We start from the raw sequence: 18,387 nt of genomic DNA on the forward strand, positions 1-18,387 counted from the left end.
AGACATTTGCAGTTACATAATGGGCTGTCGCTGGGTGATGGTGATGGTTGGTGCAAATGGGCTGTCGCTGCCTGGGGGTGGTGCTGCTGTTGCCCAGGGCTCCGGGGAGAGCTGGGCTCTGGGTTGGGGGGCGCCCGGCTCACAGGGGCTGGGCTCAGGGATGTGGGGAGATGGGGTCAGGGGGTGTCCGGCTCAGAGAGGCTGGGCTTGGAGCTGGTGGTTTGGGCTGTGGAGGGGATGGATGGGGTCTGGAGGTGTCCGGCTCAGAGGGGCTAGGCTCGGAGCTGGGGGTCATGGCTGTGAGGGGATGGGGTCAGGGGGTTGTCCGGACCCTCCCTTACCATGCCGCTTACCCCCTCTACTGGAGCCTCAGCGTGCCACATCCAGGACGCCGGGGGATGGGATGGGGGAAGACGGAAGTGTGGGGAGTCTCCGACATACTCCGGGCCTGGGGCAAATTGCCCCACTTGCCCCCCCCCCCCCCTCTGGGCGGACCTGCTGAATAGTGGTGACTGGGAATGGGCCGGGGGGGGGGGGGAGTGTAGCAGATGACAATTTGAGGTGAATATTCTCTTGGCCAGATTGTACTGGGTTTATGGTGGTGTGTGCTATGGACTGGAGTGAATAACCAAGAATCTGGTTAATAATTATTCTCTAAATTCAGCTTTCTTCTTTCTCTCTCTGTGAAATATCACTAATTCAAAATAGTGGTGTGCAAGTTGACTGGATAATGATAATAGCATAATCTCTTGTTAGAACATTGTAAACCCTACTACCTGATTTTTATATAATACACTCACTATACATAATACAAGAAATCCCTGATGTTAGAACCTGGCTATGCCACTGCTGTAGGGGGCTCATCACCCAGCAGCTGGGGGCCACCATGTGGGCTCGGCAGGGCTGCTGGCCACGGGGCCATGGGTGTGGGTGGGATCTCAGGAGTCATGTCCCAGGGATATGCCCCACTCCCCAGCACTGCTCCAGCTCTGAGCTGTCTCCACTGCCACTGCCTGGGACCTGTGGGGCCCCACCTGCCTCCCCAGGGAAAGAGCCACCTGGGATTGGTGCAGAGGCTGGGCCAGTCTCAGCCAGTCCCAGAGGACGGCTGGGGGAGGGGGAGAGTGTGGGAGGCTCAGCTGGGTCCTGCCAGGCATGTGGGTCCTGAGGGAGCCTGGCCCGGGTAGGCCCTGCTCCTGCTCCTGCTCCAGCCTGGCTGATTGCACCCCCAAGGGGCCGGAGTTATCCTGCCCCAGGACAAGCTCTGGCTGCGCTGCCGGCTCAGCCTGGCAGACAGTCACCTCCCATCAGGACCGGGTATTGTGGCTGGGGGTTAAGGTGTGGGAGAGTAGGTCTCTAGTGGGTCTGGGGGGGTGCTGTGCAGTGGGGGGTGGGGAGATCTGTGTGTGTTGGAGCACTGGGAAGTGTGCAGGGGTCTGGGTGGGGCACTGTGCAGTTGTGGCAGTGGGGCGGTGGGGGGCACTGGGCAGTGAGGGAATCTGTGGGGGGGCTCTGGGTGGGGAGGGGCAGGGCACTGTGCAGTTGTGGGAGGGCTGTGAGTCTACAGCTAGCGGGCACTGGGCAGTGAGAGGATCTGGGGGGGGGTTCGGAGTGGTCAGTGGGAGGGCACTGGGCATGAGGGTTTGTGGGGGTCTTTTCACGTATTCACACACAAAAACGTGAAAAAGCGCACCTCAATTGTCCAATAGATCAATTTGGCACATTAGCCAGGAGGAAGCAGACCGTGGGTGTTTTTGACCACAAACCCCATCCCTCCTGATTCGCAACCCCATGGACCAGTGACAGGTGCATGAGCAGACAAGTCATTGGAAATAAGGAAGGCGGAAGCCAGTGGAAAAAATGAAAGGGGCCACTCTGGTATGACCTTGGGCTCAGGGGCATGCTAGCCAGGAGGAAGCAGATCGATGAAAGGGGCCACTCTGGTCTCACCTTGGGCTCAGGGGCATGCTCCGTACCCCCAAAGCTTACCTCCCTTTTCACGGACTTACACACAAATACGTGAAACAGCGCGCTTCAATCATACAATAGATCAATTTGTCACATTAGCCAGGAGGAAGCAGATCAACCAAAGGGGCCACTCTGGTATCACCTTGGGGTCATGGGCCCGCCCCGAAGGGGAAGAAGCATGATGGGAGCACAGGGCCGGGCTGGCCAGTGTGCGTCTGGCAGCTCCCGGTTTGTAAACAGTGCCATTGTACTGGGCTGGGTGGAGCAGGGTTGTCCCTGCCGTGCCATGACCCATCTCCCATTGCCCCCGGCCAGCCTGTCGCTCTGAGGACTCTGCCCCCCATGCCCCATGTCCCCATTTCCCCCCTTGGGGACCACAAATATGTTTAGCACCAGGCCCACAAAAAGTTAATCCAGCCCTTTTTGGGGTGCAGGCTCTGGGATGGAGTTGGGGTGCAGGAGGGTTGCAGGCTATGCGTAGTTTGAGTGAGGGGTGCAGGCTCTGACCTGGGGCATGGGATTGGGGTACAGGAGGGGGTGCAGACATGTGGGCTCTGGGAGGGAGTTAGCAACTCAGCACGTTATATAAGAGAAATGAGCTGCAGTGATTTCATATAGGCATAGAAACTGATAGAAGACACTTTTACATATTCAAAATGTGAGAGGCAGAGTTGGAGGGAGGGAGTGTCTGTACAATATTTCACCGCATTCAGTCTCCTGGCTGGATCAGTAACGTAGCCGTGTACAGGGCCGCCCAGAGGATTCAGGGGGCCTGGAGCAAAGCAATTTTGGGGGCCCCTTCCATAAAAAAAGTTGCAATACTAAAGTAACATGTATTTGGAAATGTAAAAAATAACCAGTGACATACATTCAAAAATTAATTTGTAATAATTTGAAAATACACTAAATACATTATTTAAAAACATTAAATGCTTTAATGGTATGTATACATTTGCAATTACATAATGGGCTGTTGCTGGGTGATGGTGATGGTTAGGATGGGGTCGGGGAGCGGTGCCCTACCCCTTACCATGGTGCTTACCCCCTCTCCTGGAGCCTCAGCGTGCTGCGACCAGGAGCAGCCCCGGACAGCGTTGGAGCCACCGCGCTGCAGTGCACCAGGGCCGCTCCCGGACGCGGCACGCTGAGACACCGGGGGAAGACGGAGGCGGGGGCAGCCTCCGACATATTCGTGGGGGCCCCTGCGGAAAATTGCCCCACTTGGCCCCCCGTCTGGGCGGCCCTGGCCCTGCAACACTTGTATAGGATAGAGAGGAGCTGCGGTGATTAAGCTTTGACAGGCTAGGAATTGGAGGCCTGTGCCTTTAAGACCCCAGTCCCAGGAACCCGCCCCCTGCTCCGAGGCTGACATGCAGCGTCCCTGTGAGAACAACAAAAACAGCCTCTGCCCCCCCACACCCCTAGATTAGCGAGCACAGTGGGTGGCTCATCCCATGGGGGTCACCGTTCCCCCCCTCCCCCTCCCTAAACGGGGGTTTTGTACCCGCACGGGGTCTGGCAGTGTCTCCCCCCCCCCCGCCGCTTAACCCCGGCTCTCACTCCCCACCACCGATTTTTGCCCTTCAGACCCTCTTCTGCCGCTAGCTACAGTAGCTTGAACCCCCCAGGCCAGTAAAATTCTGCCCCCTGCTCAGACCCTGATAGCCCCCCGCTGCAATTTGCCCCCCTTAATCCTTTTAACCCCCCCCCCAAAGATGAGGCAGCAAATCGTAAGTAGAAGTAAGGGCAGAGAGAGGGCAGTGGCTACAACGAAGGTTACTGGGCATGCTCAGTTCGAGTGAGCATGCTCAGTGCACCCAAAGTAGCAAAACGGGAGCAAGAGCAGTTTGTGCTGCTGCGGTTACTATGGTTACTGGCGCCGGGCGTAGGACGCGGTGGCAGGAGCCGGAGGGACGGGCCCCGAAACAGCTCGTCCGCGCCACCCTCCGCTTTGCGCAGAGGCGCCCCCGGGCGTTGGCCGGAACCCTGGGGACCGAGCAGGGGGGCCCTGGCTTCCCGCTAGGTGGTGGGCGACCTAGCAAGCGTGGAGGGGAGCCCGGAGCTTCCCGGCCAGCCGTCCTGGGGGCTGCTGCATGCTGAGCGCGCCCGCCAGAGACCCTCGGGCGCAGCTGTTCCTAGGCATCCCATATTGATTTTTCTTCCCGGTTTGTTGTGGGTGCGGGAGGACCGAGAATCCAGTAAGGATACAATCGCCTCAGGTGTTTTTGCAAATGTAGCTGAGGAGTCGTGGGTAAATTGCTATCTCCTTCTAGAGAAGTTTTCGAGCTTGGAGAAATTAGTCTCAGGAATCTCCACACCCTGCTAGCTGTAACAGAACCGCAGCTTGGGCTTGCAGGAGGTTTGTTATTGTCCACCATCTTTTTAACTAATATAATTTTTACACTTGCTTTAACCAAATACCCACGAGGGTTTAATGAGTGTGTTTTTAATTGCCCCTGAATCATTCCTACCTAATAGAGCATGTAATATTACTGCCTTGCAGAATCAGGAATACTAAGCCATGAAGATTTAACCACGAAACAGTGGGAGTCATGATTCTAGACCACCACATTGTTCTGTGATATTTTTTTTTCACATGATCCTCTGGGGTCACAAATATGTGGCATTACCTTATTTACATAAACTGTCATGTTGTGTGTTACAGATATCAGGTGAATCTGTAACCCATTAGTTCCCAAAAAAGTATTAGTGGAATCTAGTGCATTCCTGCCACCCTCATTTCCCTAGAACAGTGGTTCTCAACCTTTCCACACTACTGCATCCCTTTCTGATTTGTTTTGTGTACCCCAAGTTACATTTCACTTGGTTACACAATCAGACATAAAAATACAAAAGTATCACAGCACACTGTTATTAAAAAAATACTTACTTTCTCATTTTTACCATATAATTATAAAATAAATCAATTGGAATATAAATATTGAACTTACTTTTCAATGTATAGTATATAGAGCAGTATAAACAAGTAATTATATGACATTTTAGTTTGTACTGACTTTGCTAGTGCTTCTTATGTAGCCTGTTGTAAAACTACGCAAATATCTAGGTGAGTTGATGTGCCCCCTGGAAGACCTCTGTATACCCCTAGGGGTACGTATACCCCTGGTTGAGAACCACTGCCCTAGAAGCTCATGAAACATCTAACACTTTTACTTTAAATACTTTTAGGAAATGGTTGCAATTACCATACAGCAATAAAACTTTTTAAAAATATTGTTTTTAGGGGCAATGAGGGGAGAGAAATCAGATTTTTATCATGTTGTTTGCTTTTTATGTTTTCTTTTTCAGTTAAATGAGTTCAGATTTTGAAAACTAAACCTCTGACGTAAAAAATAGGCAAAAGAAGCTAAAGCCTTTTGTTCAGAAAAACGTAACTTTGAGGCAATTCAGTGGCAATGGCTAAAGATAAGAAGAAAGATGGCAAAAAAACAGAAAAGTTAGCACCTGCCCCTCCTCTTCCACCTGAGACTTCATTAGAAGGTATTTCTTCAGTTCAGCTGTCATGTGTCCAAACATCATTGAATCAAGCGGAGGAAGCACAAGCAAGCCCTTTAGAATCCCAAGAAGAATCAAAAGAGATGGAAGAACCTCTGATCCAAGAAGCAGCTCAGTATTATGAGGAGCCTATTCTAACTCAACTTATTGTAGAAAAGTATGTTAAAACATGTCAGTTTAGTTAAAAACACATCCACTAGATGAGGACTTACTATTTAAGTACCTGTGGTGTGCTTGGTATTGTACAAAACATACTCATAGACATGGCTCCTGCCTTGTCGGGTTTAGAGTCCAAAAGGCAGATAGACATCAGACACAAATGCACTGCAAGACAAAGGGTAATGGTAACTAGAATGTGTGTGTATGCACAAAGTTGTCTGCTCCATTTAAGACCCACTGTGTGGTAGAACACCAGCAGACTGGCTGTACAAGGGGTGTTGGCATAAATTACTGAAAAGAGGGTGCCAATGGGGATGGGCCTACATGGTTAGAGTTCAAGTGGCCTTAATACACCATAATAGCAGTGTTTATTATGGATGGAGAGCTGTATTGCAGCCCTGTGCCCTGGCTCTAGAATCTTGCTTCCCTACCTCATTCACACTTCACTTGCATAAAGCCTGATTCTTCTTGCTTTATTTGCGTAAAATGAATTTCACTGTAAGTGTACATGTAGTTTTCTATATAAAGTGAATACACTAGTGTAATTACATAATATTTGGTGCTGCTTATCATTTAGGGTGAGGTGCATAATGAGCATGGGGGTACCCACTTCCTGACAGTACTTTGGTCATGAAAGGGGAGCAAGCCTGATGTTCCACCCAGCAGCAAAATGCAGCATATGCTTTCACGCCACCTCTTCCAGAATGGGAGCTAACAGATGCTAACAATGTAATTTGGCTTTTGTCAGAAAGTAATAGTCATTATTTTTAACTTCTGTTTCTGGTTTACTTGTAGTGATTTGATTATTTCATCGTTAGTTTGTTTTCTTTGTAGCTATGAAGGAGAAAAAGTCCATGGATTATATGATGGAGAAGGTGTAGCATATTTTCAGGGAGGAAATATATACAGAGTGAGTAGATCAGCATTCTGTTTATGGGTACATCTTTGGCAAGGCACTAAGGGTACGACTTCACAGCCTGTGGCAGCAAAGTTCCAAGCCTGGGTCAACAGACTTGGGCTGGCAGGGCTTGTGCTACGGTGCTAAAAGTAGCTGCATAGACATTGCAGCTCAGGGGGTTGCATGGGTTTCAGTGCCTGAGTTCCAGCCTGAGCTACAAGGTCTACACACCTATTTCTAGTGTGGTAGCGCAAGCCCTGTGAGCCTGAGTCTGTTGACTCAGGATTGGAGGCTTGCTGCTGCTTGCTGTGTAAATGTATCCAAAATGTAATGGGAAAATTCTTTCCCTGGAGGAGGATATGCTGCTACTCCCTTTGACTTCATTGGGAACTGCACAGCTAAAATGTATGTGTTTTGAATAGTGGATTCTGTAGTTTCTAAGGGCTGCTGACATTCAAAACTTAGTTCTTTTAGTGCTGATAGTTAGAGGAGGTTTAATTAGAACATGTTACTTCTCCTCAAACTACTTAATAGCTATAGACCCAAGTTGTGATAAAGGAATAAAAACAATAATATGTGTATTATTTTGAAGGGCATGTTTTCCGAAGGGCTCATGCATGGACACGGGATTTATACATGGGCTGATGGAGTGAAGTATGAGGTAAAGTGCAATGTAAATAATTTTAAAGTATCATACAGCTGATTACAATCTATACATGCAAATTATAGGAAAGCATGTAGGTTAGATGATTGCAGGTGGCAATAGCAAACTTATTGTAGTGGCTGTGTATTAAATTTAAAGAACACAGAAAATGTAACTAGAGTTAGTTGTGTTTTTTCCTCTTTGTGCACTGTGAACAGGTGCCTTTCCCAGCTTGCTCTACAAACACAGTGCATGCACTGCAAAGTCCAGACTTGCCTCCTTCCTGCGGTTTGGCTTTTTTACAAAAAAAAAAATCAACAATAAGATAACATACTGTGCAACTCAGAACTTCTCCTTGGGCTTGGCTTCCTTCAGGGACCTTCCTTCAGGACAGATCAGCCCACACCCTAGATACTGTCTCCCACAAATGTTTACTCTCATCTCCCTTACATCCAGGAGGAGTAATGAGTACTGCTGTCTCACTTGAGAGAGTAATCAATTTATAATTTAATCTCTTAGGGGAACTTTGTTAAGAATGTGCAGATGTATAATGGCAGTTACACATGGCCTGATGGCAGCATGTATGAAGGAGAGGTGAAGAATGGAGTCAGGCATGGCTTTGGCATGTACAAGTGTGGCACCCATCCAGTTTCATACATTGGCCAATGGTGTGAAGGCAAAAGACATGGAAAGGTAAATAAGAAAAGCACTGATGAAAGTATCATCTGGACCAATGACATCTGGGATGAAAGACAGAGGGTTAGCACAAGGCTTCTGCATCACTTATGTGGGGGACTTAAGTGGGACTCAACTGGTTCATAAGCCTTGAATTATCCTAGTGAAGTATCTCTGATGTAGTATATGTTAATTAAAATGAGTGGTCCTGGTGGGGCAAGCCTTCATTTCTATTAAAAGGGATGCATTGTGGGAACACCCCAACTTTCTGCTTTAATATTAACTAGTAAATATATATGTTACCTGCCCTTTTAGGAAGCTCGAATTAGATGGTGACCAAGCTGATCAAGAGGTGAAGAACCAGAGGTTGTTTCATAAATAGTGGCAATAATGGCACAAAATACTTTGCTGAAAGAGCAGTTAGCCAAATCCCGCTCCCCAAATGTGCTGAAGATAGTAGCTTAAGTATGCCAATAATAATTATGACAATAGCTAAGTCTTTAGTCTAAGTACTGTGGGATTAGCATGCAGGCCTAAATTTTCAAAAAAGCTAGTGATTTTGTGTGCCCAACTTCAGATACCTTAAATTGGCCTTATTGTAAGAGGTGGGTTCTCAGCATTTTCTGAAAATCAGGCCTCTTTAAGATGTTTCAAGTTGGACACCAATAAATTGAGGTACCCAAAATCACTGGTCACTTTTGAAAATGTAGGCCCTTGCACATCATCTCTAAGAGGCACTTGAATTAATGTAAATGAGGGGGGTAGGTTCCAGGGAATTTTTTTTCATCAGACAAAAGACTATAATATACATAATAATAACACACACTCTCTCTCTCTCTCTCTCTCACACACACACACTAAGTTTTAAACAAACAATTTAATACTGGTACACAGTGATGATGATTGTGCAGCTTGGTTGAGGTGGTGAAGTCAGAGGGTGGGATATTTCCAGGGAATGCCTTACTGCTAAATGATGAACTAGCAATTGGCTGAACCCTCAAGGGTTAATTCTCACACTCTACAAGGCAGCAGGAATGGAGGGAGGGGAGAGAGCATCGCTGACAGAAACACACACTGTGTGTGTGAGAGAGAGAGAGACACATTTCCCCTTTAAGTACACTGCCTTGTTAATTAGATCAGCTTGCTGAGACCGCAGCTGCTGCTGCTGCCAGCAAGCTCCCTCTGTCCTGAGCCCTGTCGTGTGTCCCCCCTGCTCTATGGAAGATGGGGTAAGTGAGGGGGAGGGGGACACCCTGACATTAGCCCCCCTCTCCCCCGCACAACAAGCAGGAGTCTCGGGGAGGAGCTCCAAGGCAGAGGGCAGGAGCAGCGCATGGCAGTGGGGGGAGGGACAGCTGCAATTGCTAGCCTGCTGGGCAGCTGCTGCACAGAGAACTTAGGGGAGCGGGGAGCTGATATGGGGGCTGCTGGTCCACCCTGGTTCCAAGCCCCCACCAGCTAGCTGCAACGGGCTGCTCTTCCTGCAAGCAGTGGAAAAAGCAGGCAACTGCTAAACGACGTTAGAAGGGAGCATTGCACAGCTTTAAATAAGCATGTTCCCTAATTGATCAGCAACGTAACAACAAAACAATGTTAACCAGGACGACTTTAAGTGAGGAGTTACTTAACTACTTGAGGGTGTCACAACAGTGTATTAGTGGATGTTTGTACAGAGTTTGAAATGTGTAAAGCTCTATAAGTACTACATTTTATTTTATATTTAGTCAACCTTCCAGAATGTTGTCCTTGTTTCTGCTCAGTCATGAGCAGTGGGAATCTTTGAGTATCAGATGTGTCTCAGAATCCTTTGTGATATTTGTCATGTTGCCTCATTTGAAGCACGTCTGTAACTGGTACAAAGGATTCTGGGGTACATTGGAGATCTGTTCTTAAAAGTATCTATTGCAGACAACTGAGCAGACCAGAAACACGATATGGAGGAAGAAATGACACTGACAGAACTGTCCAGAGGAAGAGAACAGAACAATTAGGGCAGCATCCCGGTTGTGTCCTATGCCTTCTGAAGGATGCCATTGCAGAACTGGCTCTAGAAGTTAATGTGGAACTCTGGATGAGTCAGAGTACTGCTGCTTTATCTCCATCTGTTTACTGTAGTTAATAGATTCTGAGGTCAGAAGGGACCACAGTGATCATTTACTCTGATCTCCTGCATAACACGGGCCATACAACTTAATTGAAATAGTCCTGTTTGAACTAGAGCAGATCTTTTAGAAAAACATGCAACCTTGACTTAAAAATTGCCAGTGATGTAGAATCCACCCCAACCCTGATAAATTGTTCCAGTGGTTAATTACCCTCACTGTTAAAAATTCATGCCTTATTTCCAGACTTAGTTGAGTCACAGCTATAGCGGATTCAGGCCAGGACATGGAACTTAAACCGCTTTAGTGGCACTGATGAATGATCTCCTCCTGTGAGAGGACAGATGTCCATTCTCATCCTTCTGGGCCTGTCTGCAACAGTCAACAGACCATGAGGTACTGCTGTCTCACTTTAGAGAGGTTGCAGGGGCCCAGGGTAATGTGCTGATATAGTTTGAGTCCTCCCTGGAGGACTCAAACTTTGTAGTGATGGGGAAACTGCACCTCCACCCACTAGTCCACTCACTTGTGGAGTCCCAGAAGGATCATTTCTCTCTCTACAGTCCTTTTCAACATCTACATGCAATCACTAGGTGAAGTAGTCAGATGTCAGGAACTCAAGTGCCAGCAATATCTAGATGACACACAGCTCTACCTATTCCTCACCACATACAACTACACCACTATCACCAAGATGGCCTTCAACTCATGAAGAACAGCAAGCTGAAACTGAACCCAAGCAAGACAAGTGATGCTGGTGGGTAGATGAAAGCATTTGGAAGAGCCTGTAGCCATGGTGTAATCTCCTTTGGCTGAAGATACACACCCACAAATACTCAATTTGGTCTGTAGTCTAGGAATACTCTTGGATTACTTGCTGATGCCGCACGCTCACATAGCTGCAGCTGAAAGTAATGCTATTTATCGTCTCCAGTGGCTAGGAGACTCCATCCTATACTGGCAGATGATGACCTGACCTCAGTTATTCACACCTTACTCACTTATCGGCTGGACTATAGCAGTGTGACAAACCTGGGCATGAAGTTTTCAGCACCAAGGAAACTCCAACTAGTGCAGAACCGCACAGTGTGTCTTCTCCAAAACATAGATCATTGCAAGCACATCAGACCTGTCCTCCACTTTCTACGTTGGCTTTCCACAGAATTTTGAATTAAATTCAAGGTCTTGGTCCTTCTCTTCAAGGGGCTCCATGGCCTTGGCCCAGGATATTTAAAGAATGCCTAAAGCTCTGGGATGCAGGCCATGGTCTCTTCTAGCACAGTGGAACTCTTTGCAATAAGAGTAGAGCTTGTCTGTGTGGCAGACAGAACTTTCTTGGTAGCTGTGAAATGAACTCCCCCAGGAACTAAGGATCATCATTGCGCTCCAAGTATACATGTTTCTTTGACCTTGCCTTCTTTAACATAAATCATAGCAACACATGTTAAAAACAAAACAAAAAACAAAAACAAAAACCTACCAAAGCAAAACACTTCACTGCAAATGCTTCTCCAGGTGGGGAGAAGAGGAGAGAACAAACACATAACCAATGTAATTCATATCACTTGATGCATTACTGAAAGCTGCTCACATACTATGGTGATAAGGGCAGTATAAGAACCTATATAGAATAGAATAGATTGGTGAAAGCATTCCCAAAGGGTTTGAGGCCACTTAGCATTGTTTGGCTAAGTGTAATTTTTAACATTTTTAAACACCTAAATGCATGGTCTCTCTTAGTATGTAGCTAATGTTGGTGAAAATAACAGGATATCATTTTTTTTTTAAATTTTAGACTCTCAGTTGCTTTTAACATAAATTGAGTCTCTTTTTTTCTTAGAGACTGCTGAGGGAATGTTTGAATACAAGTGGTAATTGGTATCTTTGGCATATACAGGGGTGATGACAACTTTTTATTGGGGGGGGAGCTAGAATTAAAAAATAATAAAATCAAAGCTCTTGAATATCACTTTGTGTAGTTTTGTACCATAACTAAATTTGTCCACTTTTAATAAAGAGAGGAAAAACAAGCTTCTTATTTCAAACTCTGCTTTTTCTTTCTTAATCCAATCCTTAAATTTTGGGGTGAGCTGAAGTCCACCCAAGTTCCCACTTGTCTATGTCCATGGTATATAATGTTACCTGAAAACATTTATGTGAATATTTAGGTATTGATTAATTAAACCGATCATACTCTGTGTTTCAGGGTACCATTTATTATAATCAGGAAGGTACTTCCTGGTATGAAGGTGACTGGGTAAACAACATCAAAGATGGCTGGGGGATAAGATGGTAGGTATAACGTTTGTTCAGCACGTCTTCAGAATTAATTTATTTTTATTTGGCACACACACTCAATCCTTTGTTCCATGTACTGGGCCTGATTCTCTACTGCCTTGCAGTTTGTGTAATCATTCAGAGATATACAAAAGGGTGAAAATGCTACCAACTCAGAATGGTAGAATTTTATATTTATCTTGCCCTTCTTTGCACAGGAGTAAACAGCTATACCAGGTCTAGTATATGGCTTTAATTTTTACTTGGGTAAGCCTTTTTCTTCTTCATTCCTACAAAGAAAACAACTAAAGATAAAACAATTAAAGACTGGCAGCAATAAACTGAAACATTTCTTTAAAAGAATTCTTCTTGATTGCATGGCAACACCCGTCATTCCCCCCTCACAAACAAATGAATTCTTTTGTGGGATTGTGCATGAGAAGGTGTTTTGATTGATTGATTATGGCATGCTATCCTCAGACAAATTTTAGGATAACTGAGACTTTTGGTAATATCTTCTGAGGTTTGACAGAATGTGAAGTCTTCATGCACTGACATCAGACTTCACCACACAAATGCTGATATGGATAAATTGATAATTGGGGGAGTTGGTCAGCGATGTTTATATTTTTTACATCCGTACTCTGTTAGCTGATCCAGAGCACAGCCTTCTAAACCTACTGGACACCTTCTCCAGTTACAGACAGCAGGTTAGCTTTCTCAAGACATGCCAACAAAGCAGGATGTCAGTCCCTAGTTTTTTTGTGTGTTGGAGTTTGACTTCAAAAGATACACGCTGAGCCCAGTTTTCAAAGTCTGCTAAGCCAGTTGCTTTGAAGTTTTGCATGTCCCCAAGACCTTTGAATTATTGGAGTCTTAATATATTATAATTGATATTTATTATTAAGTGTAGTCAACTGGGAATGTTTTCCTTTAGGTAGTATATATTACAATCATAAACAAAGGAAAAATCAGAATGTAGTAATATCAACATTGAAAATCTATCCCAGTATTACTGTTTTTTCCCAGCAACAAGATGTAACTCTTGTTATAAATTGGTGGATTTAGGCACCTAACTGCCATTGTACCTTGTTAGTGTATATGATAGCTGAGTAATTAACTTCCTTATTCATTTGGTTTCTTGTAGTTATAAATCTGGAAATATCTATGAAGGTCAATGGGAAAAAAATGTGCGCCATGGGGAAGGACGGATGAGATGGCTGACGACTAACCAGGAGTATACTGGACAGTGGATAAATGGCATACAGGTACTACACCACTTTAATTCAATACCTGACTCTTACACCGGTAAGATTAGATGCATCAATTCATACAGGAGTAAAGAAGCTCAGTATGATTCTGCTAATTGTAGATACAGAAGTGTTTTACTCATAAATTGCTTTTCATGTTATTAGTTATAACTAGCAAAAGTCCAATATTAAACCATGCTGCTGACTTGTTTTTACGAAAAGGTAACTTAATTTTACACACCAACCAAAGGAAAATATAAATCCTTCCCATAATAAAAATTAAATCTTTTTGGCTGCAGGATATTTAGTACGAGGCTTTAGAGTGAAAGCTTAGGGTTGGTGTAAGTGGCGGGGGCTTACCCAGTCCAGCACTGGACTGTGCCACTACCTCAGTTCCCCCTTCTTGGGCTTTCCTAAAACTGGACCCAGCCATTCAGAAGTCAGATAACATCCCTCCTTGGGGTCTGGTTTATTAAAACAACATCATAGTTAAAGTATCAATTTAAATCAAAACAAATCTTTCCCTGACTCTACATTTCCTTAGGCTGGACTCAACTGTTCTTTCCCAAAACCCAGCTTCTGCTGCCTGATGTTTCCTCAAACCTCTTCCTTGGGAGACTTCTGCTCCTGCCTCTCCATCTGGCTGGTGTGGAGTTCCCCCTTCTAAGTCCTTTCCCCTGACCCTGGGTCCCTTTCAGGAGGCTTCTTACTCCCTGCAGGTCTCCCTCCCTCCATTCCTGAACTGAGCTGAGTAGACTCCCTTTTATTAGTCTTAAAGCCTATTATGTTGGGGAGGCAGCTGGCAAGGTGGGTCTGAGCCTAACTCTCTTACAGGGCCAGTCTACCCAATGATGTTTCTCCCCACTCCCCAGTTAATTATATAGAAACAGGTTTTATATTTCATATAAACTTCAGTGAAAATAAAACTCTTTACATATGCAGGTCATTTGTATAGTTGATTTTATTTATGCTAATGTAGACCTCACTTAGTTAATTCTTATAGCTTAGTATATAAATTCAGTATTTTAAGACAGTTAAAAGTGAAAATATCACCTGATCTGAGTGGTGACCTGAAGATCTAGCTCCCCAGTGTCCCCTCCTGTGAAAGAACCCATGGAAGCAGGCTGGGGTTGGTGTAAAACTCCATTAGATTCCCCTCACCAGGTCTTCCCCCATCATTCTGTTGGGGTGAGTGTGGGGGTGAGCTGCTTCCTTTTCACCCCCACATAAAATGGGAAGAGAGTTTGGCCTCCAGAGCAGCACAGCTCTCCTAAGAACTGGTTCTGGGACCCTGCCCTGGCTGCTTGGCAGGGCGCACAGACCAGGGAATGACATCTCTAAACTGTGGCCCATTTTCTATAGGAGACCAGCCAGTGAAGGCTGCCTGGAGGATGTGTTGAATTGGTTCATCCCCTGAGGTGCTGCTACCATGCCTCCTGGTGGGCTTTATGTCCTGAATCAGAGGGGTAACCGTGGGTTCTTACCCACGAAAGTTTATGCTCCCAATACTTCTGTTAGTCTTAAAGGTGCCACAGGACCCTCTGTTGCTTTATGTCCTGAGTTACCTGGTAGGAGCTAAGGTAACCTGGGGCTAAATCAAGCCCATTTAGCTGAATTAGCAACGGTAACCCCAAAACAAAACAAAACAAAGTCTAGGTAGTTCCATTCCTTTGTATGAATTTAGATCTGCACCAATAGTAGCTCTTTGGAAAGTTCTTGTAATGGCTTGTTTTTTTTCAGCATGGGTCTGGTACCCACTCCTGGTTTCTGAAGAGAATACCTGGGTCTCAGTATCCTTTGAGGAATGAATATGTAGGGGATTTTGTAAATGGGGATCGTCATGGACATGGAAGGTTCTTCTATGCCAGTGGAGCAATGTATGATGGAGAATGGGTTTGCAATAAAAAACATGGCATTGTGAGTATCAACAAGTGATGGGGGGGAAAAAAAAGATCAAAATGCAATTAGGGCTCAATCTGTTCTGTATTGCAAATGTCTAGGTAGCTGTAAGGAAAACCATGTTTTCCTTAATGTATTGGAATGCACACATTGATGTCCATGCCCAATGAAGTTGATAGGAGCCCTTCCACTGACCTCACTGGACACTGGATAAGTTCCAAGTGGAGGAACATGGCTTGTATATGGTGAAATGTATTTTAACATAAAGCTTTTCAGTGTAATAGGTGTGTCTGATATTATCAGCCTTTTGGCTGATAAATGGCCGTTGTCTTCTGTTGGCCTTTTGGCTAAAGTCACTTTTAATGTCTGATGCACCTTCTCACAGGGGTGGACTCTAGCTAATAGGTTGTTTCCATCTCCAGCTCTGTGATATGGGGACAGACTGTTAAAGTATGTTGAAAAGCTGTAAACAATTTTAAGCATAGTGAAAAGATCCTTATTCCTCAGATGTTTCAGAGTAAAACATTTAGCACTTATATAGCACAGCAGCAGATTTTCATTGGTTGATCTCAAAGTACTTTACACATGCAGATAAGTCTCATCCTTCACTTTGCACTGTCTCATATATTGCAGTTTAAACTTGATTTAGATCAGAAGGAAATCCAAATGCTTGCAAACATATTTATTTTCTAATGGTTTTTTACTAAATGTGTACATTTACATCAAAATGAAACAAAAGAGCCTCTCTCTCTCTCCCTTCCTCTCCCCCTTTTGCCCACCACCCAGGGGAGATTTGTCTTCAAGAATGGGCGTATTTATGAAGGGGAGTTTATAAATGATCAAATAGCAGAGTACCCAGCTTTTCAAGTGGATGCAATGAATATGCAGGATCTGAGTGGCATTCGTACGCAAAGTCCCTTTGGCACTGGTGAGCAGTTTGAAGCGATGGTGGGGAAAGTAGATACTTTCTAGTCAGATAGTTCACATTTTATAAAAATTACACATTTACTGTGTGAGACTGTTCTGTGTTCACTGAAGAGTCATACACATTTCCCTATGAAGGTTCATTGATAGATAAATGAGATATTTTAATTACTAATGCAAGGTTTCACAGGAAATTGCAGTTTTAAATCGTAATGTGTTCATAAAAGAATTAAAATTTGATATCATAAATGGCAATTGATTTCCTGTTGGTTTAGTTTCTCTAAGTTCCTTTGCACAAGTCCAGAAGTGGTGACAGGAAAAAGCAAAGCTCTTATGTTGTTATTCCTCCTATAAAAGTGCTACTTGGCTGGCTGCTCAGTTCAGAAATAGAAAAGTAAGGCTTGTCTGTACTATATGGTCATTTCAGCAGCACAGCTATGGCGCTGTAGCTCTGTCATGTAAATGCTTCCTACAGGGCCGGTAGGGGTTTTTCTGTTGCTGTAGATAATCCACCTCCTCAACTGTCAGTGAAGCATTCTTCCATTGACTTAGCCGCGCCTACACCAGAGCTTAGCATAGCTATGGCACTTAGTACACTTCATGTACACCAGAATTTTAAGTGTAGACCAGGCCTAAGGCTTTCACTCTGTTCTGGACCTTGCAATGCTTGCCCTAGACACAGAATGATGTAACGCACATGCATAAGATTAGGGGAGAAAAATCCTGAGGTGTGGCCAAACTGGATAGGGCAAAGGTCAGTGATATGTGTGTGCAAAGGTGATTTAAAGCTCATCTTTGCACTATCCTGATTTGGCAGCAGCTGTGTACGTATGGGTCCCCCTCAGATAAATTTGTATTTTTTGAGTTTATGCCTATATTCTCTCAGTGATATGGGAGTGTAAACAGAGTTGTGTTTTTCATAACATTTTACAGTTCCCTTTTAATAGTTTTCTAAAATATGATTTCCTAACAAAGATTTTTTTAACAAGGTCAACTTCTTCCACCCAGGAAAATATGTTGTTTAATTACGTATTCCTCTTTACTTCCATGCTTCTTTTTTGTTCCATTTGGAAGACTCTTTAAAATGAGTGAGTTCTCATCCAAGCCACATCCTTAATGCATCTAGACGCACTTGGAAACACTGCAATATGGAAATTTAACAAGACATGATGTTAACATGTTTTGTTGGACTTATGGAAGGTGGATGTGTGTCTTTAATATGTTAAGATAATGTTAAATAGTTAAATTTTACCAACTGGGGGTCCAATTCTTCTCTTCTTTAAGTCAATGGAACTTGGAACAAGATAATTGAGGATATTATTTTATCTTTGTACATATTTTATTTTATTATCCAAAGATAAATTGTTACTTTTGTTACTTGGTAGAAACCATCAGAATAGTTGATGGCCCAGGAAATACTTCTGTGTTGGGATCAAACATTGAACTAGACATATCTTCATTGCTGAACTTGTTTCCGGAGAAAGACAGACAGGAAGAAATGAAACAGGTAAGAGCATAGGACAGCAAAGGATAATCCTGCATTAACTTCTGGCAGTACTGTCCCTGGCTGGATTTAGTAAATATATCAGGTGAGGTTACTACTTGTCATGAAATTAAAAGTAAGGCATGCTATTTACTGTTTTGTGTAGGTAGAATATGCGGTATTGAGACATATTACAGAACTGAGAAGAATCTACAGTTTTTACAGCAGCTTAGGCTGTGATCAGTCTCTTGACAACACCTTCCTGATGACTAAGCTCCAGTTCTGGAGATTTCTGAAGGATTGCAGGTTTCATCATTACAATGTAACCCTTGCTGATATGGACAGGATACTGAATGGTTTGTATGCCTGTAGATTAACCATTATATGCTTCTGATAGTCAGAGTTGGGGACTAGGAGTCTGAGAATTGGATTCTATACACAACACTGTGACTGACTTGTTCAGTGCCCATGGGCAATTTACCTGTTTTCTGTGAAATGGGCATAAGAAGAATCACTCATGTGCTTTGGGATCCTCAGGCAAAAATAATCACAAAATAATAACACTCATCAAAAATGTTTTAAAGCATTATTTT

The 18,387-nt window shown here is 44.4% G+C and overlaps 1 protein-coding gene across 3 annotated transcripts in view; it reads left to right on the plus strand.

The window, feature by feature from the left end:
• The first annotated feature begins 3,888 nt into the window (after window positions 1-3,888).
• The window catches only part of LOC128843874 (radial spoke head 10 homolog B2-like), a 34,494-nt gene continuing 19,995 nt past the window's right edge, over window positions 3,889-18,387 (plus strand). For 2 of the 3 annotated variants that reach the window (XM_054040975.1, XM_054040976.1), the window contains exons 1-11: window positions 3,889-4,327; window positions 5,278-5,641; window positions 6,478-6,553; window positions 7,134-7,202; window positions 7,704-7,877; window positions 12,168-12,253; window positions 13,386-13,506; window positions 15,229-15,405; window positions 16,174-16,315; window positions 17,697-17,818; window positions 17,961-18,150. In XM_054040975.1, coding sequence (XP_053896950.1) covers window positions 5,385-5,641; window positions 6,478-6,553; window positions 7,134-7,202; window positions 7,704-7,877; window positions 12,168-12,253; window positions 13,386-13,506; window positions 15,229-15,405; window positions 16,174-16,315; window positions 17,697-17,818; window positions 17,961-18,150 — 1,414 coding nt within the window. In that variant the 5' untranslated portion in view covers window positions 3,889-4,327; window positions 5,278-5,384. Of the gene's footprint in view, window positions 4,328-5,277; window positions 6,373-6,477; window positions 6,554-7,133; window positions 7,203-7,703; window positions 7,878-12,167; window positions 12,254-13,385; window positions 13,507-15,228; window positions 15,406-16,173; window positions 16,316-17,696; window positions 17,819-17,960; window positions 18,151-18,387 lie in introns of those variants that run through there. The other variant, XM_054040977.1, reaches the window with a different exon arrangement.

Source organism: Malaclemys terrapin, chromosome 10 (genome assembly GCF_027887155.1).
Source record: "Malaclemys terrapin pileata isolate rMalTer1 chromosome 10, rMalTer1.hap1, whole genome shotgun sequence".
In the NCBI taxonomy this organism is placed as follows: domain Eukaryota; kingdom Metazoa; phylum Chordata; order Testudines; family Emydidae; genus Malaclemys; species Malaclemys terrapin.